General features: G+C 41.5%; 1 protein-coding gene across 4 annotated transcripts in view; it reads right to left on the bottom strand.

The window, feature by feature from the left end:
* LOC116939323 (striatin-3-like) overlaps positions 1 to 23212 on the bottom strand; it is a 103175-nt gene that overhangs the window by 53517 nt on the left and 26446 nt on the right. For all 4 annotated transcript variants that reach the window (XM_032947525.2, XM_032947524.2, XM_032947526.2 and 1 more), the window contains exons 3-4: positions 13256 to 13329; positions 61 to 142 (exon numbers count right to left, since the gene is read on the bottom strand). In XM_032947525.2, coding sequence (XP_032803416.2) covers positions 61 to 142; positions 13256 to 13329 — 156 coding nt within the window. The remainder of the gene's footprint in view (positions 1 to 60; positions 143 to 13255; positions 13330 to 23212) is intronic.

The raw sequence follows: 23212 nt of genomic DNA, 5'->3' as shown, positions 1-23212 counted from the left end.
AAGGCATGATATTGGACACAATAGATATTGCCCAGTGGGGCGACGCAGAGTGCGACCTACTGGCGCAGGAGTTGCCGTCCTTGCCTCCATGTCAGCTGGCTGTTGGAGGTCACCACCGGGGTGTCCGTGTCATTTGTCTCTTCTACAAACACAGACGAATACCAGTGTGAGCCAGCGCAGATAGGACATTCACTCAACGCTGCCACGAGTGATGCGAGAAAACACAGTGACGAATACAGTACAAACACACACGCACACACACACACGAGACATGCGAACACAAAAGGGGCTTTTTTATTAGCCCGCATTTATTTATTTCGAAGTCAATGAATACAGAGCAATTTTTCATTTTCAAGTAGCAGGCACAAAGCAAATACCCGATATAAATGTGATCAAACCAGTGTTATCTTACAAATATGCAAAGAAACAGCTACAATGTGTTCCTGTTTGCAGAGGCAAAGAGAAACAGAGCCACTCGGCGACACTCATTCAGGAAATAGATAAATGTTATTTCGGTCGACTCACAACTGACAGGTCTGCAGCAACACACAAAACAGAAAAATGTAAGTGGTCATTCTTCACCACACCCAGGTGAGAGGTTTGTCCATAGCCATCGATGGCCTAGCCAGATGGGGCTGTGGCATGGTCAGCGCCACAATTACAACTATTGCGAGTTCAAATCCCTAATATCAATTCATCTCGTCAGCTCTCCAAGGTTTATAAAAAATGTAGTACCAAATTTTAGGAAAAGCAAAAGACACATTTATATATTTACACGATCAAACACAAAAAAACCTCTTATAAAAGCAAAACACATTTGTACTTTGGAGAAACTAATACCTGCTAAATTAATATGGGATTTCCACTACTGGCTCAAGATTATCAACAGATTAATGCTGTCCGAAACGAATTTGAAAGTGGATACAAGTTTACTTGTAAACTTTCAGAGGTCGTGGTGATGATGCCCTGAGTCACTTACAATATTTACATTCCTGTTGCTCCATTGAATGTGTGCAGCTACACGCCATAATACAATTCCACTTGGGTTTGTCAAAAAGAGCACTATTTTATAACAATCACAATTGTTTCATATTATATGCACTACGCATTCTTTATTGACTGGAATGCAATCGTGACAGCCCAAAAGAGTTGCCAGGAGCAGAGCCTCCGCAATGAACAAAATGGTGGCCAATTTATATTTGGATAGATGGACAGAAACTAAAAACTAAAACTGAACTATTTAAAAAATTTCGATTTAAAGCTTTCGTGACTGCAAGGATTCATCTTCTTTGGTTCTTTCGGTAAAGTCACGTAGAATGAGAATAAAATAATAAATTGATAAAATAAAATAACACAATAATATTCTCACGACGTTTCGGCCACAACACAAGCGGCCTTCATCAGGTGAAGGGACGAGACTGTCCTCCAGACTGTCCTCCAGACAGAGTCTCGTCCCTTCACCTGATGAAGGCCGCTTGTGTTGTGGCCGAAACGTCGTGGGAATATTATTGTGTTATTTTATTTTATCAATTTATTATTTTATTCTCATTCTACATGACTTTACCGAAAGAACCAAAGAATATTTTTAAAAATGTATTACTTTTCTGCAATGTCTCCTTTTTTTCTTTTTTAGCCTGTGGAGGGTGCAATTCGTTGTGCGGATGCCCTAAATAGTTGGTGTGAGCTCTTAGGGCTTCGCCTTTCAAAAAAAGAGAATAGTTGTTGAATTTTTGCCTTTGGATTCTCCCAGCCAGATACTGTAATCGTCATGAAGGCATAGTTAAGAGTGTGACGAGCTAGAATAGCGCCATACTGTACCGTGAGACAGAAAACCAAGTTGCAATTTTAAACATAAGACTGCTGCGCAACATTTGGAGACTGGAATAAAATTGCACACAATGTCGATGCACCTACTGCATTCACAAAAACAATGTGAAAAAAACGCGGCCCTATATTACAGCTCGACAACAAACAAAAAAATGTGTCAAGTGGGATTCGCTGCCCTATCTCTGTGAGGCCAAAATTAAACGCATTTGTAGAGTGATCGACACCAGCTGGGAAGATAAGGAACACATTAAATGATTTTCATTGCATGAATCTACAACAACCAAAATTAACGGCATTGTACTACAAAACAGATGGTTCCCTAAGACTGCTGAAACATTGGCATTGCTTATTCCACCTTGGATGCACTTTTAATGGAAAATGTGCATCCATTTGCTTGGACCAAATTATTTATCAAAAGAGAAAAAAATGCACGCAGTCGTTACTGTAGAGGTCTACAACTGTTACAGGCCAGTGTCACACGACATTTGCTCAGTGATTTTCTAAGGTATGACAGCTGTTTAAAAGTATATACAAAGCACGTTATTAACCATCATGACCAGAGGCAGCTATCGTGTGTTTATTTTTAAGGCTGCAGGTTCAGTGGAGGTGGTAAAGTCCATATGCAGGTGGAAAGCTGAGAGTGAATGCAAGTGTAAAGCTTAGCTGGCAAAGACAAAACAATCAGCACGTATACGAGGAGCAATGCATGCAAATAGTGGGTGCTGTGCTGCATTGACTTTAATGGAATTCTAAAATCCTCATCTCTGAGTTCAGTGCCGATAGCACTAGGGTGACCAATGCATTTTAAACACTAAATATATTTCCAATAAACCACTCATGAGCAAAGAGTCTTCGTAGGAATTATATGCTCATCGCTATCGTAAGAAAACACACACTCTCAGTTGTGAATGACCGACATGATTTCTCATCATGTTCTAGAAAGGCAAGAGCTGAAACTGGTACAAATATAGTGCTGTCTCTGCCAATTAACAGAAAAATCATAAAAGCTACCTTTTTTTATTTCAGACCTCCAAATATGTAGTGAAAATATATTTATTAAGCCTGGCCCAGCAAATGCTGAAACGTGGAAAATTTGAAGGGTGATGAATAGAATTGACGTATTATTTTCAATAACCTAAATATTCTGGTAAATATTTGTACGAGTCACTGAAGCAAATATTAAGCAGGAAAAACCTTCTAGCAGTCACCAGCATATGTGCATACATATATACACACACACACATATATCCTTGGGAATAGTTTGACGTGAGCTTAAAAAAACCAGACAGGCCCAGGGATCATCACCCTTGTGATGGGCTTCATGGCCAACACGGTGGGAGCGGCCACAGAAGCACACACCAGCACGACAGCATCACGAGCGCGCTCTACTCTGGTGGCCCGGCGCACACTGCTCAGTGAATGACCGATATAATTTATTGTGACTTGGAACTGGGCTATTTACCATCACCCATTTTCTGATTATGACCTCCCCAAGATGTTTGCCATCCCTCATGGTCACGCAGTGCAACAATCCATCTGCGTCCTGCACATGAGCCGATTTATTCACCATCTACATGGCGGACACTCTCGGGCATGATCCCTCCTTTGGTAACCACTCCATCATTATTCTCAACCACACAATGAATATTAGTCGTACATTGTGGCAGGACACAGCATCTGCCAGCACAGCTCATGCCATGCAAGCGAGGCTATTATAGGTCGATCTGTGCATCCAAATTCTGGCAGCACAACTGAAATGTCTGCTTGTTCAGACCATGGGGATAAAGGCCAAGTGAAATTCAGAATTCTGAGGTCTCCCTGCTCATACATGTACTGCAGGAGCACTTATCACTGTCAACGGGCCCTAAGAGGGGTCAATATCACATTCATATGGACGCCATGCGTACATTACATGTAAATAAAAGGCTGCATCATGTTTCAATAAAGCACTGCATGCTCCACAATTCCTTAATCCAATCCTTTTATGAGGCATGCTATTTGTAATCGACTGATTCCATTCAGCAAAGACTTCTCAAAGGAATATACATTTGGGAAAATGTACTTGAAGTATAAACGGTCAGAGACGTACAAATTCAGAATAGAATGTAGTAAGAAAGCATTGTAAACGCAATCAGGGATGAGAGGTTGTGGTGGATGGGGTACTTTTACAGACTGGAAGATGGCAGGTGACTAACACAGGCATTGGAGAGGTACCCAGAGGTCAGCGACAAAGCAGCAGGCTGAACACTAGAGCGTGGTGATAATGATGTAAGGACAGACCATGGAAGTCAGTTGCCAACTGTACAGTGCAAAGGTGGCAGGATCTGGCAGAGAAAAGGCCGTGAAGTGATGACAATGTGTGAAGTAAACACTGGCAGTGCCATTAGGGATGAAGGGATTTAAACTAAAATATAAACTATTTTAAAAGCACCCTAGCCCAACAAAACCTTCCTATCAACATCTGCACCTGAGCACATGTGGCTTAGGATAAGGCAGCCATTTCAATTTTGAAAGTCGTTCCTCATTAAGCAAAAAAATGCAGCAAGGAAAAACAATAAAATGTTTAAACATGTGTTGTTCCTGTAAGAACACATTTTATTTTTATTGTAATACTCAGCTTCAATGTGATGTCTTCTCATGATGAACATTGAAATACAGTTTAAATGGACATTATTAGCTGTAGATGCACTTTGTGCATGTTATGTAAGACTGCCCATAAATTAGAAAGCTGTTACATACGGCTATGGTTTTTCCAGGCAGATGGCATAAATATACATATGGCCCATGCTACAAATGTTAATGTACCAACACTAATAACGTGTTTGCTATCGATTCAAATTTTATCCATCTTACACAATTGAGGTTATAAACGTGGATGCAGTGAATATCCTCTTCGCATGTGGGTCCAGCCATCCTCTGGCACTTTTCAACGGTTGGGTCTGACCTAAATCCCCAAACACAAAGCGAAGCATTTTGTTTTTTGACCACTGGAGGCCGCCAAAGTCACGTGACCACCACAGCCCATGGTGCTTCTGGGGCAGAGTGCAGTGTGGGAAGAGGGTCGAACCAGATATGTGTAATGCCCAGTAATAAAACAAGCCCAAGTCTGCTTGTACCATTCTTCAAAGGCATTGGCTCACTACTGTAATGCACGTGAATGTCACAATGACCTTGCAATGTACTGCAACTCGGTGTTGTACAAACAAGTTGGGCACGGTCACCAGCTGTATATGCACAGAGAACTCATAACTCAGGAAGAAGTGCAAATGCACATCACACAATTAGGATTACGGGTGGTATGAGGAAGTGACACCTCAAAACTTAGACCAGCGGTTCTCAACCTTTACACTGCAGCCTTGCGCCCCTTGGTTCTCAATCGTAATTTTTTTTAAATATATAAATACATCGGTTTGATGAAACAAAGCAGTTGTACTTACGTGCCTGAATTCAATGTGTTCCGATTATTTACCTTCTAAAAAAAAATCTAGCATGTCTTGCATCCCCCAGAAAGGGCATCGCACACCCCCAGGGTGTCAGTGCACCCCAGGTTAAGAACCACTGACTTAGACGAATCAGATCTCCCCTTCCCACTGTTCACGTATCAAGATACACATTGGTATATCCATAATAGACTGCTGCAGGTTGAAGGTTATGAGTTTCCATACTCTTTTAGTATTCACGTCATTGCAGTCTGCTGTAAGAGATGTTGACAGAAACGACTCAATCTATGCCACTCACGAGCAGTACATACAATATACAATATGGTAATTAGTTGATTTTTATTACAATCTCATATTGCTTAATAGGTTTTTCCCCTTTTTTCAAAGGTTGTATTTAACTTCACTTGTTTTTCGTGGTCAAATCTTGTAATTAAAAGTTTGTCGACTTCCTCTTGTGCAATCAATTCCAAATGTCGCACACCTACTCAGATCCGGAGACAATCATGCCTGTATCAAAATCGGCATCAAATCATCAATTCATTGCCTCCTTTCGAGCATTTAAAATGTTTGCATGGACAGCGTATTAATGATATATTTTTGTGTAGGTCAAAAACGCCGCGGTCTGTAAACTGTGGAATCGGCTCGCACAAAAAGCAGGCGCCACGTGTCTCAGGCGCCACTGACGTACTTCTCGACCGTGAGTTAAACGAAGTTGTTAATACCGTTGTTTTTTTTTTTAACTGTCATTCGGAGTTTATTCTGGCAACAAAACAGGTGTTAAAATGTTAAAACACCAAACTGAAACCTTTTACAAGGAATCATGTCTGCATTAATCATAATGCTTGTGGTCAGAATGCAAACAGAAAACACTCTCATAGTATATGCATTTTCCTTGAAACTGATTGGTCCACACCAGAGACAGCTTTCTTTTGAGCCTCGTCTCAAACGGTGTTAGACGAGAGGACGCCAAAAGGCGTACAGCCCTAAGACAGTGCACTGAGTAATGAGAGCTCAGGTGAACATCTACATCGTGGGACCTGCTTTGCCAGTCCCAAAATATAATAGGTTTTCCCCTTTTTTACATGCTTTTATTTAACTCACTCTGTTGTTGTTGTATCCTCAAATCTTGTAAATCAATTTTAACCCAATTCCCAATGTGGTATCGACTGCAAACTTGGAATACTTATGTCATACTGATGCCAATACTATATTCTATCATTAAAAATAAAATAAAAATATTTTTAAACATTCTTTTTATATGTTATGTTTCGGCTTCGGTCTAATTGTCCACGGTCGACTAACGCTGACTGTAATTGCCCTCGGTCCCTTACGTTGTGGCAAGCTTCGGGGCCACTTCCTGGAGTCGTGGAGTTCTTCCATTACGATCGATCTACTGCTGGATGGCTGCTATGAATCTCTACGCGATGTGATACAGTGAGGGAAAAAAGTATGTGATCCCCTGCTGATTTTGTACGTTTGTCCACTGACAAAGAAATGATCAGTCTATAATTTGAATGGTAGGTTCATTTGAACAGTGAGAGACAGAATAACAACAAGAAAATCTAGAAAAGCGCATGTCAAAAATGTTATTAATTGATTTGCATTTTAATCAGGTAAATAAGTATTTGACCCCCTCTCAATCAGAAAGATTTCTGGCTCCAAGGTGTCTTTTATACAGGTAACGAGCTGAGATTAGGAGCACACTCTTAAAGGGAGTGCTCCTAATCTCAGCTTGTTACCTGTATAAAAGACACTTGTCCACAGAAGCAATCAATCAATCAAATTACAAACTCTCCACCATGGCCAAGACCAAAGAGCTCTCCAAGGATGTCGGGGACAAGATTGTAGACCTACACAAGGCTGGAATGGGCTACAAGACCATTGCCAAGCAGCTTGGTGAGAAGGTGACAACAGTTGGTGCGATTATTCGCAAATGGAAGAAACATAAAAGAACTGTCAATCTCCCTCGGCCTGGGACTCCATGCAAGATCTCACCTCGTGGAGTTGCAATGATCATGAGAACGGTGAGGAATCAGCCCAGAACTCCACGGGAGGATCTTGTCAATGATCTCAAGACAGCTGGGACCATAGTCACCAAGAAAACAATTGGTAACACACTACACCATGAAGGACTGAAATCCTGCAGTGCCCGCAAGGTCCCCCTGCTCAAGAAAGCACATATACATGCCCGTCTGAAGTTTGCCAATGAACATCTGAATGATTCAGAGGACAACTGGGTGAAAGTGTTGTGGTCAGATGAGACTAAAATGGAGCTCTTTGGCATCAACTCAACTCGCCGTGTTTGGAGGAGGAATGCTGCCTATGACCCCAAGAACAATATCCCCACCGTCAAACATGGAGGTGGAAACATTATGCTTTGGGGGTGTTTTTCTGGTAAGGGGATAGGACAACTTCACCGCATCAAAGGGACAATGGACGGGGCTATGTACCGTCAAATCTTGGGTGAGAACCTCCTTCCCTCAGCCAGGGCATTGAAAATGGGTCGTGGATGGGTATTCCAGCATGACTGACCCAAAACACACAGCCAATGCAACAAAGGAATGGCTCAAGAAGAAGCACATTAAGGTCCTGGAGTGGCCTAGCCAGACTCCAGACCTTAATCCCATAGAAAATCTGTGGAGGGAGCTGAAGGTTCGAGTTGCCAAACGTCAGCCTCGAAACCTTAATGACTTGGAGAAGATCTGCAAAGAGGAGTGGGACAAAATCCCTCCTGAGATGTGTGCAAACCTGGTGGCCAACTACAAGAAACGTCTGACCTCTGTGATTGCCAACAAGGGTTTTGCCACCAAGTACTAAGTCATGTTATGCAGAGGGGTCAATACTTATTTCCCTCGTTAAAATGCAAATCAATTTATAACATTTTTGACATGTGTTTTTCTGGATTTTTGTTGTTATTCTGTCTCTCACTGTTCAAATAACCTACCATTAAAATTATAGACTGATAATTTATTTGTCAGTGGGCAAACGTACAAAATCAGCAGGGGGTCAAATACTTTTTTCCCTCACTGTACCTCGTTGAGCTATCGTTTGTGGCCAGGTAGGTTCTGCAAAAAGAAGCCTACACCTCAAGTGGCCTTTACCTGTGGACCGCAGGCTACATGCACCGACCACTAGGCCCGACATCACATTGTCGACATACGGTACTAGATGTGAAATGCACATAGTCCAGGAATCTGAGCGATCATCAGAATTTTTAATCAGTTACAACAACAGTATATTAAACATATATAATGCAAAGTACTTGAACAGAATTTTTTTTTTAACTTTTTAGTACATTTCATAAAAGCGTGTTGATAAAAAAAGTTTTTTTAAATATCTTTTATTCTGGCAACAAAACAGGTATTAAGATGTTCTCATTACTCTTGATAGTGCATTGTCTTTGGGCTGTATGTCTTTTGGCGTCCTCTGGTCTAACACCGTTTGAGACGAGGCTCAAAAGAAAGCTGTCTCTGGTGTGGACCAATCAGTTTCAAGGACAATGAATATATTATCAGAGGATATTTTCTGTTTGCATTCTGACCACAAGCATTGTGGTTAATGCAGACATGATTTCTTAGAAAATGTTTCAGTTTGGTGTTTTAACATCTTAACACCTGTTTTGTTGCCAGAAAAAAGGGGAAAAAACTATTATCATATTTTGGTACTGACAAAGGAGGTTACATCATGTAGATGCTCATACTGCTTAAGATGGAAATTGTCAAGGTCTCAATTATAAAGGCCAAAAAGTTATATTCTCTGCATTGCATAAAAGCAATGAAGAAATTGGTCATCTCCATTACCGGCCCTAAGCCAGTGATGGCATTCCTAATGTGTGGTCCAGTCTCCCCATAGGACCACCACTGTTGGCTTCCCTCAAAGTGGACATTATTAAACAGACCCTAGTGGAAGCATGGGCCCCGAGTGAACCCAAAATCTGGATACTTACTCGGGCCCTTCTAAATGCGAGCCGAGCACTAACAGGGCCAACTGGCCCTACTCGACGGTGAAAGGGATAGTGATTCTCAACAACTCCGAGCCTGATTCCAGGCAAATACACAGATTTAAATGAATACTCAATACCAAAGGAACTTACAAGTGTTTTTTTCCGTAATTTATTTTTTTCTTCCGAATGATGTAACAAGTGGATACGTCTTGCCCAAATCTGCCCTACCATTAAAATCTTGCCAAAGACAAGTGTAAAATCTTGACATAAAGCTTCCATGACTGCAGGAATTCATATTCTTTGGGTCTTTCGGTAAAGCCATGTAGATAGAAAAAATAATTACAATACACGACGTTTCGATCGCAACACAAGCAATCGTCTTCAGGTGAAAAAAAGAGGGGGAAATCTGCCGAGGTAGGCTGTTTATAAGGGTTTAGAGATGGACGGGGCAGCTAATGTAAATTTAGGAGAGGTCTCACCTGCAGTAGGTCTACACCGATCAAAGAGCTTTTTACAAATGGTTTAGAGGTGGCCGAGGCAGCTAATGCCAATGTGGGGGAGGTACTACGGAGCTGTGAGGGGTGCCCATTGTATTGTGAGAGATTAGCATGTCACTGTAAGACAGCGTAGTGGCCACATGGAGCTGGAAAAGAATGGCAAGCCGCCATTTACTAACACAGCTAACAGTGGCTGTGTTAGTGAATGTATCTTGGAGAATCGAAAATAACTGCTAGGTAGGATAGGAACATCACAGCCAATTATGAGCTAAACTGGCTAATAACGTCCTTCCAATGAATGCTCAGTTTGTACCCATCTTCTCGGTTGAAATTGTGTCTGTGTTTATATATCTGAATAGCTTCATGAACGAATCTTTGTTGATAGCCAGTGGGTTTGCAGAGTACCTTCGTCTTGGCAAAATCAAGACGAAGGTACTCTGGCTTGTGTTGCGATCGAAATGGTGTGATATTGTTATTATATTGATTATTTTTTTATATCTACGTGGCTTTACCGAAAGACCCAAAGACTAGTGTATTATTCAACTCCTTTTCACTTCCTTTATTTTTTAGCTTTGGGGTGTTTATTTTACTTAGTGGTGTGTTCATATTACTAGCCTGTGTGCTTTCATGAAGTTTTCAATGCATTTTTTTAATATTTAAAGTTGTATTTTCGTCTTTAGCTCTGGGTCCTGATGTCATCATATGCCACTTGTTAGTCACTCGTGGGCCGGAATCTTTAGCCAGTCCTAATTCTTTAACGTGTCAAGTGCTTATGCTAAGCATCTTACCTAAGATTGTATTTAGTGACAGTGCCTCCCCATGCACAAACAGATCTTGACATCGTACTACTGTTGGTGGGGTGTGAAGGCACGCTGCCTGCGGGCCAATGACTAGGGAAAGAGTTGGTGGAGAATGCAGAGAAGATGACATGCCCAATCTATGGTCTGCAATCAAATGCTGCTGGCATTACATTGGTCTGGAAGTTCCACTGAGTGACATGTTTTAATTTATATTTCTGGAACATAACACAGGGTTTCCAGATATACTTATTGTTATTATCCTTTTAATTGCATTTCAAGGTGTTTCAGTACATTTTGTCTGACTGTGCTGTGTCGATGAACAAACAAAATAGCAATGTACACAAAAGCACTGCTCTTTGTCCACTGCTCAAGGTGGTTACTTTTTTTTGCTTGCTCTTCCTGCCACCGTTTTCGAGAAAATTCAAGTAACTGTAGTCGACTTTTTTTCTGACCAGGTGCACATGAAAGTTTTGCACTTTACTAAACTCTGTTTTTTGAAGGGATTGTCGGTCCTGTGTAACATTGTCAAGGTCAACATTTTCCACAGCGTGCGGATGCCATGGCAGGGAAGTCTACACAAAAATGCAAGCGCTTTCAAACATTGGACATTTATTTACAGCGCCTGGTTGTGAGGGGCTGCAACTTTACAGCATTACTGTATGAGGCTGCCTGCAATGGTGGATGCCAATTCAATGTATTTACCACAACAGGCACAGGACCTGTGAGACACTAAAAGGGAGAATGGCTGACTACAGCCTCGATAAGTCATCCTCTTCAGGTCTCTCCAAACCGGCCATTTAAGGACACGGGACTAAAACATGTGAAATGTGCATATTCCATATAGCAACGTGCATGTCAAGTCATTGTGTACCAAAGGCAATGCCACTGCCACCTTGCTTTAATGCTTCCAGCAACATTGAGGATATTTTGTGCACATTATTTAAAGGGAAGCTCTTTAAAAAACTATAAATGGACATATATGGCAATCGGACAGAGAAGCAGACTTATTTGATCTACTGCACTAGCTCTCAAGACACAAGCCCTACCTCTAATCATAATCGATTTATCCAATAATAGCCCCCCAGATACAAGCCCTACATATATTTCAAATATTTTTTTCAACCAAACACCGACTAACCCTACCCCTAACCTTAACTGAACCCTTCACCCCACCCATAGCACTTTCAGTGTTTATAGCACAAACGAATATATATAAAGACAATGTGTTTGAACAGGATGACAATATCCATTTCTGGATATTGGAATGTTAAACAGCATATTTTAACTCTGAAATATTGGCACCCAGCTGGATGAGAATGTATCAACATTTCCACTTTTCAAAGCCATATATCCCATTCATTATATGATACTGCATTGGAAGTGGTGCACAAGCACACTTTGTATTTGTAAACCTCACATTCATCAATAACACTGCCATCATAAAAAATATATAGTGACGTTTTGGGCAATGGCCCTTCTTCAGAACACATACAAATCATGTCCTATACTGAATAGGAGCACCCATACCAGTCGGGCACTGCAAGAAGCAAGAAAAAAATCTGCTCCCCTTTACGAACCCATAACAACCAGTGTGATGAAGTATGGTCAAACAACTCCTCCATGACCAAACTAAATCACAGCCTCCAGTCCCCATGAAATGTGGAGCCACTAGCATATAGTCCAACTCAATCTAAAGTAGTGGGGACACTTGGTGTGTGGGTCGCATCTTCCTTTTGAAATGCCTGCGGTGTGAATATCTTGAGATAAAGTGCGGTGGATATGCAATGGTGGTGTATGCCCAAATTTATATTTACTAAAGAGGTAAAGTTGCAAACACTTACTTTAGACCCTGAATTACATGCCCCCTCAGCCACCTTCAAGGAATAAAAACCCATGGGCGAGTGCCGTGGCAGTTAACCTTTACAAAATTTTTAAAAAAATGTTCATAAATACATAGGTTTGATGAAACAAAGTGGTTGTACTTACGTGCCCGTGTTTTAATTCGTATTTTCGATCATTAACCTTGTAAAAAAATCTGGCGGTCTCGAACCGCCAAAAAGGGCACCTCGCACAGCCAGGGGATGCATGCACGCCAACGCTCAGAACCACTGGGTTAGTCGGTCTGATACAGGGAAACCTTTCACTGGGAACAATACAGTGCTCACAAAAGAATGCAAGTCCTGTTGAATCCAAGAACCCCAGATGTTGCTTGCTCCTAAAACCTAAAGCTCGGCCCACTATTATGCAAGTTGAAAGAAGCATTCCTAAGGAATATGATATGCATTTTAAGCGCCATGATTTTTTGTTCAACTAAAAACCACACACGTCTGTTGGTTAGGCTCCAGTCAATAGAAACTCTGCTCCAGTCCACAAAAAAAACGTTCAACAAATTAAGAAAAAATAATGGGCAACTAAGCACACAATTAATAACAATAGTCCTCTACCAAACAATGAACTCATCTTTTCAAGAGAGAGGAGACCAAAGTACCAAGAGAGTACCGATGCATTTAAGGAGCTGGCCTTCAAAAATCCTTACAGGGAGGTGAGGCACCCACTGGCCATGCTTGATGACAATCATTATGGATGATGCCCACATCACAAATTTACTAAGTTAATTTAATCATGGGCAATAAATGGTAGATTACCAGTGACACCCACATCCCGAACAATAAAACATAAATGTCCCCCCTAAGCTAGCCTTGCCTCATGTTGAGAACTACTGTAGGTTGAGTATGACACAATGATTACCTGCATCAAAGGTTGGAGGCTTCATGTCACCCTGGTTGAGCTCCGTGCCATACTTTAGCTTGTGGTACTTCGCCCTGTGGGAAGAGTTCAAATGCACCGATGATTATGTGTAACACAACCGAGTCACCAACACCACAAAGCACCTCTACACCAAGCAAAGCATAATCGCATTCCGCTTTACTCCCTGGGCCCTCTGCTAATTAGCATCCACTCAAACGTTCGCTCTATCTCCTCAGCTGCCACAGTCTAGAACTCCCTCCTGCAGACTATCAATTCCTGGCTAGCTCCCTGTTTTGAAGTACAGACCTACAACATTGTTTCTGTTTTGCTTAGGATTTACTTTTTCTCTCCCTTGATCCTGACCCTATGTCATTGTATGGCAGTGTTTTTTTTTCTCTTCTACTAGAATATTTCTTCACATACACAACTCTAGCCCATTCACAATGGCCTAATCAACCAAAAGTCTAACATCACTCCACTACTTTATAGTTGTGAGACTACATACTTTATAAAAATCCATATTGTATTGTAAAATATATTCCATGTACCATACAGGAAAACTGTGCCATTTTCGAGGACAATTCTAATTTTAATAATTATCCAGGAAAGGCTTATCAAGTTTAAACTTATTTTCAGAAGGGTTTTAATTTTCAAGGTTATGTCAATTTTGGACGTATTACGCTTGCGAGAGGAAGTTGAAGTACCCTCAGAAAACCCACCCATTTGAAAAACACTCAGCACAGACAGGTCAAGTATCTACTCGCAGTACTGTTCCTTAAAGGCACCACATTGCTGAGCATGAGGATAGCCCACACGATGGATCCTTTTGCATGTCATCCAACCAACTCTACCTGATATTCGCTGAATTGTAGTTGTTCACGATGGAAATGCCATGCACGAATGAGCTTCAGCATGTGGGGAAAAGTTAATACCCTTAAAATAAACACTTTAAAATTAACAAATTAAAGCAGTAACACTCGCTTAAGACGCCAACCTGCCAGTGTCAAGCCCATGGTATGCAATCGGTTGCTAGTGGTGGCATTTGGCCTTATTACATTTTTCCAGTTGAAGGCACAGTAGCCATGAAGTTTGTGTATTGAACACGGACCGAAAGACCTAAAGAGTACTTGATAGACCTTTAAAATAATATATATTTTTAAAAAATTTGAACACGATTTTATGAAATGTACTAAAAAGTTAAAAATGTTTTTTTTTCTGTTCAAGTACTTTGCATTATATGTTTAATATACTGTTGTTGTAACTGACTAAAAATAAAAGCGTGGGGCATAACGTAAGGGACCGTGGGCAATTACAGCCAACGTTAGTTGACCGTGGACAATTAAACCCAAGCCGAAACATAACATATAAAAAATAATGTTTAAAAATATGTTTACGATAGAATATAGTATTGTCATCAGTATGACATGAGTACACCAAGTTTGCAGTCGATATCACATTGGGAAGTGGGTTAAATTGAGTTACAAGATTTGAGGATACAACAATGACAACAACAACAGAGTGAGTTAATAAAAAGCCCGTAAAAAAGTCCATTAAGCCAATTACTCAAGTAAAGATATTAAGGCTCCCTTTTCCTAATAAAATAAATGCCCCTAATTCACATTCTCCCTGTGTCCGACATATAAATGCTTTATACATCGAATCTGTGTCTATATTGCACTTTGGCATATCCCAGGCTGACGTGATATGCCACGCAGGTTCACACTTGTGAACGTTGATACAACACCAGTTTGTCAGTAAGAACATGCCAGGCGGCAGGGTGCGGGTCGGGTTACGTCTCTGTCGCTCACCAGTGAATACCCTCTCTCGGTGGGTGACGGCGGCGTCTACTACAACCCAGACAAATGACCCCAACGTGGCGCCGAGGTGGCATTTAATTCCAAAACCCTAAGGCAATGTTCCCGGAAACCGCCTATTCTGCACGCCAAGAGATGGAGTGGCCCCTCAACTAGTGCCATGCACGCGTAGTTACTACCACTTGGGCATACTTCTCCTGTTGGGTCACATTTATACTACATACTGTTTATGTGCATGGCTTGGAGAGCATCTTGACATCATGGGACCTAAAGCAGTTGTCCTGAGCAATGGTAAGGTCAAAAATATTGTTTTATTAACTTTGGCGTTCATAACTAAAAACAATTTATTGCAAACATAAAGCTTTAATTTCAGAACATTAAACGTTAAACTATTTACCAAAGTGTCATCACCCCACCAATAGTTGCCTAAATCAGCTTGCCCATTTTTATAACAGACAGCCCAAATGTTGATGTTCAATGGGTCGTTGCCACATAACCAGCCCGGCTGTACGCTAGTTAGCCCTGGTTCATCATAATGACAGAGCACTTTTGGCACAAAACAGAGCGACATTCTGAACAGTGCTCCCCCATTTAAAATAACCCTGGAGGTCTTGCGACTAGAGCCTGTAGTTCACCCACTCTCTATGGGGAGGGGGGGTTCCCCTACACCTAAACTTATTATCACATTGATGCATATGTAACATTTGATCATTAGTCAAGTTCCCTGAGAGCTGGGCTCTGGAATAGTGTTTTAATGTCTATATATGGAGAGTGTCAGTGACCGTTGTATACAAATGTAGTTTTTTATTCGTGCTTCAAGCTTATATTAAATGAGAAAGTCAACGTAATGGGTGGCCTGGCAGCTCATGCACTGAATGCAAAGTCATTTGCCACTAAATTCTCTATGCAGACCTCCTTTCGAACCATTGGCCACTTTCTCAAACTGAATGCTGACCAATAGCTGGTATCCCATCGAGCCATAACCTCGGCAAGGCGGCAGGCATTTGTCAGGTGGTGATGGCACATGGCTGTAATCCAGCACTGTGGAGGAGGGTTGGTGGACAGCACAAATGTAGTTAAACTTCCTTCCCGTAAGCTTTGATGTACCATACCCTGACTTGCAAGATGGCAGTGCAGCAAGTGGACTAACTACAATTTGTTTCCATCTGTATGGGGAGAGTGCTGCTCCCTCACATGTGAAGAGGAGTCGGAGACTGGTTAAACACTTCTTTATTCTTTAACCCACAGCCACACTCATTCCAAAACCAACCTCGAACACGCGTCTCACAGCCCCTTTAAAATCCTCCATCTCCGCCCTCGTTCCCAATACACATCCTCGTCTCGCACGCCTGGTCCAGGTGACGTCAGTGCCCTTTCACCCTTGACCCCCGTCTAATGCATTCCCGTACGTGTGATTGGTGCGTATTATACCGAGTGCTGAGATTTCATGTCTGCGTGGTGCGAGTGCGTGAGGGTGGCTCGCAGATTCCTTACACATGCATGGCTTTCCTCCAACTTGTATAAACGCGCAAATATTAGTTGAAAACATCTACATATATATAAAAGGGAAATTTGTGAATGTGTCTGTTCGAAATGTTTAGCATACTTCCCAACATGCAAACTTGAAATTTGGCATGTGGGTAGTTTCCAGACTGTACACAATGCAAAAAGTATAAAAATAGACTTTTGTATTTTGGTGGGGGGGGGGCGCAATAATGGACGTCACATCTGTGATGTCACCCGCATGCAGCAGCGTTACGCAGTGTGCCTGCTGAAGTCACGCATCCTCCCCCCCACCCTCTGCGTAGGCCGTGTATTAATCCAAGACAAGAATCCAAGTCTCGGGCGAAGCTGGGTAGTAAAGCTAGTCTTAAAATAAAACAAAATGCAGGACCCTTTTGAAAGTCCTGGATAAATACGTTTTTTCATATATATAGTGGCACAGCCACCATTTACAGTTAAGACTAATGATACATCTGTTTTGAGGACTTTTCCCAAATTCGTCCCGAAGGTCTTATCAGACTTCCAAGTAATACCAGAAAATTATCCTGCATTCTTTTTGTCGTGCAATTCTGAAAGAATGTGACATTCACTTGTTAGCATGTCCCATTCCAAGCTGATATGCCTGAAAGGACCCAGGTTGTAATCCAAAGGTGTGCTAGTCAATGTTGGAATAACTTTGTAAATGCACAAAACACAGATGTTGAACTAATTATAATAAGTGGTGAATATCAAGCCTATTTATAACCTTGTATGGTAAATAGCATGACATTGTGGCACAAGAGGGATCAATTGGTCAGACTTGAAACCCAAAAACAAAATTGTCTTCCCAAGAACGGGAAGCTGAATGGGAACACCATTAACACTGGACCCATTCTTATGTGTGAGAGCTTTTCAGTAAGCTATGATGAAATTATCCCGCCAAGATAAGAGATTGGTCCAATACAACTGGGTGAACAATTGTAACTGAATGCACTCATTAGGGTGCCATGGGCAATAGATGAAGGGTGGAACAAGCAGCACGATTCACTGCACACAGCCACCAATTCCAGAACAAGCTGGTTGTTTACCCACCGCCCACATGGCCATTCCACTCATTCCCTGCTCTCACTTTTTGTTATGTGCCCTATTTCTTTAAAGATGTGGTGTATTTTTTTTCAAAAGGTTCTAAAATTCCAGTTAGTATTGGTGATATCCAGCTGGGAAGCAGCTTGCAACCAAACATTTGAAAGCTTACATCTTTACATCTAAGCAACCGCCAAACACTGGTACATTAATCCCGGTCCATGATCAACTCAGCCTATCACACCTCCAGGGTCAAAACAACTAAATGAACACTCATTTTCAAAAGTCAATCGTGGCTGTCCAATGGGGAGATTAGCAGCTACCACTGGAATGTATAATTACCATAATTGGCTCAGGTAATGTTGTTTAAAGGAAGCCATGTAAAAAGCAATAAAGCAAATTGGTGTAGTGTGTCAGTTGTCTTTCCTTGTAGGCATCGGGCCTCCTCTGGGCACTCGACACATATAAAGTGAGACTCAGGCCTTCCTGAACCTTAGCCTAGCTCAGGAATTAATGCTGAACTACAAGAATCTTTAATTTGTCTTTGACTCGTAGGCATTCCTTCAAGTGGGACTAACATCCAGTGAATATGCAAATACACTGGCCTCTTTCAGCCTAGTTATTGCCTTGATGTACACTTTGGGGTTTTACTTTCAATGAGTGGAAACTCAACCATGGACCAATTAAAAACGTGTATTGTTCTGGGTTCGACACATGTTTGTAATTTGTATCTCCCTCTGCAACTGTCCTTGTTCTGGGGTTTTTTTAAATAAGAAAGCACACCTATTGTGTCCAAAATGTCAGTGTTCTAGGCATTTGCACACATCAACCCTGTTTTACTTTCAATCTCGATTTGAAGCTTTCGTGACTGCAGGAATCCACTCTTTGGTTCTTTCGGTAAAGTCACGTAGATAGAAAATAAATTATGTTTAACATTGTGTTGCTTCCCATACATTTACTTTAAAAGTCGCTGTGGAGGATGTGACCCTGTAGCTCAGTGGCATGACTCACAATCGGAAGGTGTATAATTAGATTCCAAAAAAACTGGGGGCTCATACCATCATCCTGTTAGATCATTAAAATTTTGAAAATCCAACAGTGGTGGTGCTGCGGAGAGTGGCTTCCACCACAGGAATGTGACATTTCCACCAATCACTCAGGGCTGCCAACAAAGGTGAGCACCGCCTAATGCTCATTAATTAACTATGGCCTTTTAATTTAACAAGAGTGGAGGCATCGCTAGAAATATAACGGCAAGTAAAGGAAGATGAAATCCTAAAAACAAATTATTTTATTGTCACAAAATAAATAAGCAACGTGACTTCAGCTTTAAAGAGACAAGTATTGTTTACAATACGGATCAACCACAAGGCCTTCTGGGAGTGTACACTCTTCCTGTTAACCACAAGGCCTTCTGGGAAAGCATAATTTCAGCTGCTTTGTTCAATGCAAGCAAACTCTGGACCAGTTTTGTCAGTGTCCCCAGCTAGGATGTCTGCATCTCTGCCTGCACCTCCTCAGGGTGCAGAAGGATGTGCAGAAAAAGTGAGGATTGTGGGTAGCAGGATGGGGGAAATAAGGTGGCTATAGAGTATCTGCCTCAGAAACTCTTTCTGCACAAGATTCCGTGCCCTGATGGGAATTGCGAATGGTTATGAATAACGACAAGTAGATGGCAACATTGTTGACAAGAGCGCAAGCAAACTCTGAACCAACTTCGACAGTTTCATCAGCAGCCAGGCTTACTTGAACCAATGATGGTAAATTGCCAGATGTTATAGGTGGGAACGATCTCTTTAAGATATGGGTCTTTACACTTAACAATGCTTCAATCTCATGTTGGTATAAGTTGAGAGCCGTTTGATTTGAGTTGCATCTTTCTCTGAGATCGCCCCTCATGAGCGTTCCAGGCTCATGCAAATGCAGTCCGTTCATTTGCTCACACCCACACACATGACGCGTGCGCACGAGCACCCTTAAGGCGTGCATAGCAAGGCACTATAAAGGGTGGTTTAACAAAAATGCAGAGAATGCAGACGAAGGAAAGCAGACTCCCCAAAAAACATAACGTGGCAAATTTGTTAGGAAAGTCGTACAAACGTTTTAAATGAGGCTGGGTAGCTAGTTATGAAAGAGTCATTCATGCAGCTTGCAGCACCGCTCACCTAAGAGCTATGCGTGGAACCGAGACCACATTTTAACCGGTGGCATTCTTTCTTAGAATCTGACCTTTCAGCATTATTTCACAAACTAGCCTTTTGCCCATCCAAGGACAGGTGTATTGCAGTAAATCTGAAACTTGCAAGCGAAAAGCAGACCTTGACGTGATATTCATTGCATCCATTCGTGTGAAATTTGTAAAGCCGCGGTGACAGACTTATTTCATAACGACGTCCTTTTTACTTCTATGTCTCAACAGCGTTACGGAGATCGCGTGACGTGAGGGTTCTGCCTTTGTCGTGAGGGTTATAAGTTGATGCTCAGGAGAGGGGAGGAGGCGCCTCGCCCTCCCCATGTGGTGACGTCACCCGCTAATTATTATTAATGGAGAGGGGTGTCCATTTTGGAGGATGTCACCTGTTCATGATTATTAATGAGGGGGGCTGTTCGATGTAGAGTGACGTCACCTGCTCATGATTATTAATGGAGGGGGTTTCTCCATGGAGTGACGTCACCTGCTCATGATTATTAATGAGGGGGGGGGGGGGGGTCCATGTGGAGGTCAACCTGTTCGTGCTTATTAATGAGGGGGGCTGGTCGCTGTGGAGTGACGTCACGTGCGGTACAGATATTCTTGGCTCATTATAATAGTTAATAAGAAAATAGTTTTCCATAAACAATGTTACATAACCCATGATGAAATAACAAGTCAATAAAATGTGAGTAGTGCAATCACATTGATTTAATTTCGTGTCTGATATTCGCAGCAGGTGAAGCAGTCTGGCTTTATGCCAGCCCTAGTCAAACCAAAACGCTTCCATCAGTATTAGCAGTGGTATTGTTAATGCATATGCTAACATGTCCCACGTCATTCTTAGATTGTTCTAAAAAGTAACGTTTGCCTCAAAACACATCATGTGCAAGCTATAAATAAAGCACAGTAATACAGATAAAATGCATCCATCTTTGGCATATACAAAGCGAAAAGATCTCACTATCATGGTTTTATGCACCTGACATTATTACCATATCTTATTATTTCTACCAGTAGCATATGAACCTTATGGCGGGACCCCAGGGTCCCATAAGCCCCCGGCTCTCGCATAAACATTATATTACAATGTAAACATAAACTTTGCTCTTTTTCACCAATGGGTTTGAAGGATGGTGGCAAGTGTTGTCTTGTTAAACTATGCCTTTAAATCTTGACTTAAAGCTTTCGTGACAGCAGGAATTCATATTCTTTGGGTCTTTGGTCTTTTGGTAGCTTTACCGAAAGACCCCAAAAATGCCTTTAAAATTGAAAACTACTTACCTGCAGTACCTCTATTTAAATACACATTCGAAAAAATTATTTACACCCCTGTCAATCATCGTGTTTCTGAGTGTGGATTTGTGAACACACTTTGTAAACAGTACATAAAATAGTACGCGTTTTCAATGCGCTGTTCATATTGTAACAAGCGTTTATACCAATGTTACTCTACAGAGTAGTGGGTCGCCGCTCTTCTTATCTGCTTTGATATGAGCGGTATGTGGGGACTATGGCTTAACCGCAAAAAAAACCTATCCGCACAGATGCATACTGACAAGAGAAGTATTATAAAAGAGGAGGAATTAACGGTAAAACGCATCTCATCTGTGAAATATCTGCAGGTAATAGGATTGTCAATTGATCCTGGCTGCAGACATTGGTAGGTCAGAAATAATAATAAAGATAAGAGAGCAGTTTCACTGCATTATGCATACCGTTATGACAAATAAAGGAATTACGATTTTTACTTCCGTTTATTCGGGACCCCGGGGTTCCACCATACGATTCATACATTCAAACGTTTGCTGGGCTGCAAAATGTAAAGGCCACACACTTCTGTGCTATGAAAGGCAACCGCACGCAAGCAGCGCATAACAACTATTCTCAGCACCCCCGTAGGACAACTTGAACGTGTACTGTATGTGAACGAGTTAACATATGCACTGAATCCGTAGGAAGTATGAGTGAGTCACTGTCATACTCGTAAACGCTACATAATCCTCACAGGTGACTCTCCCATCTCTGGGAGAGACTCACGGAAAAATGTGAGCACAAGTATAAAGACAATGCCCCATAGCCAACTACATATGATAATTCATAATAAACGTTTTTGGGTTAGATCGCGTTATTTATGTGTCGAAGCCCTCCACCACCCGACACGGCCAATTAGTAAAAAAAGTGTCACGTTGACAAAAGACAAATAGTTCACTACTTTAGCCCACCGGTATGTTGAAGAGTGAATCCACAACATTTACAATTTTTGAGTACGACGTTTCGCCAGTCTGGCAAATTGCCCGATGATGCTGGATGTAATTACCAGCGAAACGTCGTACTCAAATTTTTTAAATGTTGTGGATTCACTCTTCACACCGGTGGGCTAAAATAGTGAACTATTTGTCTGTCAACGTGACACTTTTTTTTACTGATTGGCCGTGTCGGGTGGTGGAGGGCTACGACACATTTATAAATAACGCAATCTAACCCAAAAACGTTTATTGTGAATAATATTGGTCGTGAAAGCCTACGTGTTAAACTACATATAACATTGATAAAGTAAAACGTGGTTTGGCCAACAGATTGGTGGCAGAAATATTCATTATTTGAGCTTCCTTTCATTGAAATATATTGCATAATATACGTTCTCATTTAAACTCTTTTATTTTAGGCGAACAAAAATCTCAAGATATTAGAACGTTTACATTGCATACATTAAAACCTTTTCGTAACTTGTTTTTACATCCCATATCTCAAGTCGAGTGGAAGAGTAGCCAATGTACTCTAGAGAAAGCTCGGAGTGGAGGCCTGGCCGACAACAGTGAGCAAGCAATTGCAGTACTGCAACTTTAGTAATTTTAAATGGATACATCGTGAAACATTTTAAGACTCCAATTGGCACAAAAACAACTCAATAACAATGAGGCGGCCCCAATCAGATGAACAGAGTTTGATTTCCCCTTTTCTCAAACCAGTTCAACCGCACCATTTTGGTGCAGAAACCAGAGAAGCAAACAAGGGCATGTTGATGACTTTTGGAAATAACACCCTTGGAAGAGTCGCATGAATGTGTTCTGTATTATTAATGGCCAGCCACGTGGCTGCCAAGTGAGAATGACCCAATGGAAAGTTGATCTGTCATGCACTGGGGCCAGCGGCATGGTTAGTTTCTTTAAGTCACCTGTACGTCCATGTTAATCACAACGCATATTTACTTTTCAACAGCGACTTTCGAATAGTAATCGGCGAGTGGCCAGAACTGCTTTAAGTATCTCCCACTCTCATTAAGAACACCCTTATTGTCTAGATCAAGTGAACATTAATTATAAAAGTAAACGTTACAACAGCGATAACTGAGTGGCCAGAACTGCTTTAAGTATCTCCCACTCT

The sequence above is a fragment of the Petromyzon marinus genome, chromosome 6 (assembly GCF_048934315.1).
Source record: "Petromyzon marinus isolate PM22_M1 ecotype Great Lakes invasive population chromosome 6, UKy_Petmar_22M1.pri1.0, whole genome shotgun sequence".
Classification (NCBI taxonomy): Eukaryota; Metazoa; Chordata; class Hyperoartia; order Petromyzontiformes; family Petromyzontidae; genus Petromyzon; species Petromyzon marinus.
Note: the sequence above shows the minus strand (reverse complement) of the source record. Positions and strands in the feature narration are given on the sequence as shown.